This window comes from Electrophorus electricus, chromosome 1 (assembly GCF_013358815.1).
Source record: "Electrophorus electricus isolate fEleEle1 chromosome 1, fEleEle1.pri, whole genome shotgun sequence".
NCBI classification, from domain to species: Eukaryota; Metazoa; Chordata; class Actinopteri; order Gymnotiformes; family Gymnotidae; genus Electrophorus; species Electrophorus electricus.
Genome location: NC_049535.1, coordinates 3,286,804 through 3,292,500, shown reverse-complemented (window position 1 = coordinate 3,292,500; position 5,697 = coordinate 3,286,804). Strand labels below are relative to the sequence as shown.

The 5,697-nt window shown below is 40.2% G+C and overlaps 1 protein-coding gene across 1 annotated transcript; it reads left to right on the top strand.

Annotated features, from left to right (window-relative positions):
- The first annotated feature begins 1,360 nt into the window (after nucleotides 1-1,360).
- fgf3 (fibroblast growth factor 3) lies at nucleotides 1,361-4,233 on the top strand. The gene is made up of 3 exons (XM_027010906.2): nucleotides 1,361-1,643; nucleotides 3,099-3,202; nucleotides 3,730-4,233. Exons 1-3 carry the CDS (start codon nucleotides 1,367-1,369, stop codon nucleotides 4,231-4,233), a joined length of 885 nt encoding a protein of 294 aa, XP_026866707.2. The 5' UTR covers nucleotides 1,361-1,366.
- The last annotated feature ends 1,464 nt before the right edge of the window (nucleotides 4,234-5,697 follow it).

Genomic DNA, 5,697 nt, shown 5'->3' with positions numbered 1-5,697 from the left:
TCCTCCTCAGATGGCAAGGATATGCTGCACTTTTCTCTGATCCTCTCTGGACTGTCAAGAAGGACAAAACAGGTCTTAATCGGTCGATTCCCTTCAGTTATCTTGTAGGCAGTAAAAGCACCCTATATCCCCTCCCTGACCAGGCCTTTAATGTGCAAGAATATCCGACAGATACTCAGCAAAGGAATGCAAAATTTCTTTAGAATTTCATTGTAAATGGAGATGGCAAAAAAAAAACAAAAAAACAACGGACGTTGTGTCAAGACAAATTGCTAAGACTCGAGGAAATGACGGAGCCGTTATTTTGAGTCGGAGTGAGCTGAGTGAACACAAAGTTGCCTTTACGCGTAGTTATTTTAAAATACCAGCTAGAAAATACACAGTAATACTAAGTTGGTTAAAAATGCTTGGTGTTGTAAATATCTTTTACTATGCGCAGTCTTTTACATACTGCGAGATAAAATGATACCGAAAATGTAACTTAAGACTAAAGCTGCAGAAATCCAATCTAATCAGAAGCATAGAGGTTGAAAGCACATATTTAGAAGAGTTCATTGAATTATTGAATATTGTGTTCAGCGAGAATTTTTTAAAACTAACATTTAAGTAAAATATTGAAACCAGCGATGCGGCACATTTCACACGCATCTGTTTCAAATGTTCGCCCTTGAAAGCCACGTGCACACATCTACACACTTTAACATCACCGTTCGATCTAGTCACGAGCAGCGAAAATTAATTTGATAGTCACGCAGCCACAGGGCAATGCTCATGCCTTAAGACCACAGTGTATAATTTTCGGATGTATAATTGGCCTTTTGGATCTTTCAAAAGAAGAAAACTCTGCCCTCGGATGGCTCGCTCTTTGTGATGCGGTTTTCCGCAGTAAGCCGCCGTGTGTAATGCTGTGTAATTTTATCCACGCTGCAACCTCTTGGTTCACACAAGACTGATACCTTGCCTCCCCTTTTCTTTGTATCAATTGGTCGGGCCTCAGGCTATTGTTACAGGAAGGTTCTTTATTCCTGTGCGCACTGTCGATCAGCGAAATCTCACGATAGCCTCCTTGTGAAATCCAGGGGCTTTTTCCTCTTCCTCGGGCAGATACAGTCTGCTTGGAGAGGAGAGTTGAACCTATGACCACCGCCGAGAGGAGCCCACGCTGCTGTCAGCACGCCGGCTCTAATAAATGGCCAGGGCTATTCCGAAACCAGAATACAGCAGATTAAAGACAGGACACTGGGATACATAAACTTTCATATGTTCCGTGGACTGGATCGCAGGCAAATGCTACTTCTTTGATGGGACCCCGAGTGCCAGCTCTTTGTATTCCTGCGAGATTTTGCCGATATCCGGCCATGCCACAATGGTTATAATTCAGCTCTTGTTGTTGCTGAGCTTCTTGGATACCAGTGTGCAGGAATCTCTGGCTGTGAGGGTGGCCAGGACCCCGCGGGCGCCTTGTGCCAGGGGCCAGGCGTGTGACCCAAGGCAGCGGAGAGATGCTGGAGGACGCGGTGGGGTTTACGAACACCTCGGAGGAGCTCCACGACGCAGAAAACTTTACTGCGCCACAAAATACCATTTGCAAATTCACCCAAATGGAAAAATAGACGGGTCTCTTGAAGAAGACAACCCATTCAGTAAGTACACGCTCCTCAAATTCATGTTCGGAGAATTTAAACGCGGGAATAGCTTCGTACTTTCCAAGCATTTGTTTACATCGCTCATGTGACAGGAAACTGTACCAAAACTTTACTGAAAACGTTTTACAGTCCCACTAATCAATAAACAACGGAAACATCCGTTGTAAAACTCCTAACTAACACATACACCTTAAGAAGTATCCTTCAGAATATATCTTCAGTTACCCTCGGAAGTAAAATAAGAAACCAAACAGGGCTTCATCGGCAAAAATGTCAGCAAAAAAGTCATATATAAGTAAAAATAAACGTATCAGCAACTGTATGAGCAGTGACTTTGGAAAAGTGCATAAAACATTAAACAGATTCTGATATCACGCACTGATAATTTAATTAAATTATATTGGCGTTTTTGTCAAAATAGGTTTTTAACGTGTGTTTTTTTTTACGTTAGGAACACGCTCCTAATCGCTTGCGAGTGTTTTACTTATATCATGACTCTGACATGTCAAGCTTATTCCGTGACACCCGGGGGCTTGGGGCCGTTGTTTTAGCTGATCGGTTTTTATCTCAATTCTGCAGTCATTTGTCAGGCAGGAGTTTCCAATTAGCCAAATCCAAACACTGAGAGGATGCGCATTTCCATATGAAAATAGGATTTAGCAGACACTTTAACATAATGACAGAGAACGGATGTATTTATCCTATAAACGGATGATTATTCGAGAGACTAGAATGAAGAAAGCCATTAATCACCGCAAAAGAGGAGAATACACATCTACTTAAAGCGGCATTTAGTGTTTGTGTATCTTATCTGTCAGCATGTTTGCAACAGGATTGGTTTGTCGGGAGTTGTTCTGTAGGTCGTAACTCAATCAGTGCAGAGAGGTATAACTTGCATATAAAAATAAACATGGTAAAACCGCGCTTAAAGTGATATATTATTTATTAAATTTTTCCCCGCTTATTTCTTTTTTATTTTGGAAAGGACAGTAAACAACGGAGCGTAATGTTTGAGGGTATAGGGAACCTTAAACGTCAGAGTCATTCGACAGTTGTTTAGAAGCAAATCTCTTTGACCTTAGCCAAGGTTTGATCCAACTCTGTCAAGCTCTCAGTAAATCGTGACTCGGTCTTTGTGTAAGCCGACAAGGTACTTTTCCTGCTCATAATAGGAAGAGTAATTTGCAGCAGTAGTTCTGCAGGCCTTTAACGAGAGCGCGAGACATGCCCCAGGGTTCAGCCACATAAAGAGATCTCATCGGATATCGCTTATACACTCACATCCACTCACCTCTATACATTCATGAAATTAAATAGGCTGTTTTATTAGCGCCATGCATTGATACGAAACCAAGGACCTCCTTAATTCCGCGCGTGCCTCTGTCGTTTATTGTGACGTTTAAAGAATGACTTTTATACCACGCTGAATGACACATTCGTCTGTTCTTCTAGGTATACTGGAGATCACGGCTGTCGACGTTGGGGTGGTAGCGATCAGGGGTCTGTTCTCTGGAAGATACTTAGCCATGAATGAGAAAGGTCGCCTATATGCCTCGGTAAGGGTTACGTCACACTGGAAACCAATCTGTAGATGTGGAGCAAGTAATTTGCTCAGATGACAAGCAGAGCAATTTGATTCCGTGGCCACATGGTGGAGTTTTCATGCGTATCGTGTATGGCCATATAATACTGAATTGGTAAAAATGAGACACGTTTTAAAAATTTTAATCTCAAAATAAAAATAATAGTGCGCAGAGAATTAAACTGGTTTAGAGGTTATTGTGCACGTGTAGCAGTAGAAGATGTTTTGTGTGTGATTTTGTGGCTGTTTTGTTTCTGCGTGTTATGTATCAGCTTCTAGAAAACAGTCAGAGAATCAGACAAATATTTGATTATAAGTGCTATTCCAAAAATGACAGCTGAGGTTTATTGCCACTGCCGTCAATTTCCGATCCAACAAGAGATTATGATCTTTAGCCTTGTTTGTAAATTGGTACACAGAAATAAAAATGACAGATTCCTCTGAACCACATGGTTCAAACTATGAAAGGTTCACACTGACATTAACTCCTTTGCCCTTCAGGAAGTCTTTAACAAAGAGTGTGAGTTTCTGGAGCGGATCCATGAGCTAGGCTACAACACGTATGCATCGAGACACCACTCCACCACACAGCCGCCCTCTGTGGGACCTAGCAGAGGCAGCAGTAGCAAGCGGCGAGCCCTTGCCAGGAAGCAGTGGTACGTGTCCATCAACGGCAAGGGTCGGCCCAGGAGGGGCTTCAAGACGAGGAGCACCGACAAAGCTTCCCTCTTCTTGCCCCGCGTCTTGGGCAACAAGGACCACGAGATGGTGCGTCTCCTGCAGAGCAAACAGCATCAGGCGGGCTCCCGGCAGGCCCACGTGGGCCGAGCCGAGCGGAGAAGGAGAGGGCATCGGGGGGGTAAGGGCCCCAGCAGAAGGGCGGACACCCACAGAGCGGAGCCTGTGCTACTGCCAGAGACTTCGTCTGTCAAACATAACAAAAAAGTAAAACGAGGAAAAGCTGCCTTGGAATCAGGCGATTTTAAGGAGGACTTTTATCATTGATGTGCTACTGTTTTAGATGTAAAAGTCTTTTCTTTATACTGACAGAACTGTTTCTTTCTTTCTTTTTTCTTTGTGATAAATATCTTTTTTTTTTGACAAATGTCTTTTTTTTTTTTGACAGTCCAAATACATTTATGTGACCAAAATGTAATACTGCTGGATGTTTTCAGACATCTGCAAGATGTGTAATTATTGTATATAGTTGTATACAGTTATTTTGAACATTTTTTTTCATTCTTAAGCAAATTGTTGTTTTTGTTTTTTTTTTAAATGAAATTAGCAAACGTTTGGAAGTGCTTGACAATGCCGAAGATGTGTTATGTTGTTGTACTACAGGACTTTATAGATAATGGTGTCCAGAAAAGCACTTTTTTTCTCATTAACATATAAAGTAGGAGGCAACAATACACATAAAAACAGATAAAAACATACATGTGGTAGTCTACTGTCCTTAAACTGCAATGAGAAGTACTTTGTATATTACTAATGTTATGCATATTTATTTTTTTCACTTGCTAAGTTATTGATGACATAGTTACTACAGTTTCAAGTGTCAGAGAATATTACTTTGTTCACAAATATTGCTTTGTGAATGATTAAAATAAAAACTGCATCATTTGTGACATGTGAAGAAAAGAGTGAATATGGACTCTCTGGGTTGAGATCCAAAAATATTTTTGGTTGTCTAGAAGCTAATAGACAGATTATTGGTCACTTGTAAAGTTAGTTGCAAAACGTACTGCTTCATATGTATTGAACACTGTAAACAGTGACAGTAATGGAAAGTTGTGCTATCCACTGAAAGCTAAACATGGAGGAATGTCACCAATAAATTATATGGAAATATACATATAAATTATCTTGAGTGCTGCATTTGGAGAGTTAAATTAGACCTTCACTGAAAAGAAAGTTCTCTCTCTCCCTCTCTCTCTCTCTCTCACACACACACACACACACACACACACACACACAAACAAAATGTTCCTTCAAGAATAAATATCACAAGAGGATCTGGCAGCTGTTAGGTATATCAGGATTTTAACTTGACAGAATGACAGTATGATTCATGTTTGCAAACTCAGATAGAGATTATTAAAAGATCTTAAGCAAGAGTGAACAATTCTGCCTGTATTTTTGGTGGAAAAAGAGAAACCATTTAGCTCTTTTTATTTGTTTAACCTAAATAGCCACAATAATGGATTTTAGTTCTACCTAATATTTTTATGTTATATATAATATCCTTTGTGGCATTGACCTTTAAATATATTGATGACAATAAATTAAATATTTTAGGATGGATTCATTTCTGTTTAGTCTACTTGTACGTTAGATTACACAGGTGCAGAGATCCGTTTCTCCATAAAGGATGGTCCTCTGACAAAGATCTAAAAGGAAATGACTCATTTGAACAGATGTTAAATCAAATTAGATAAAAATACACTTTACCGTTTTAAAAACTTCAAA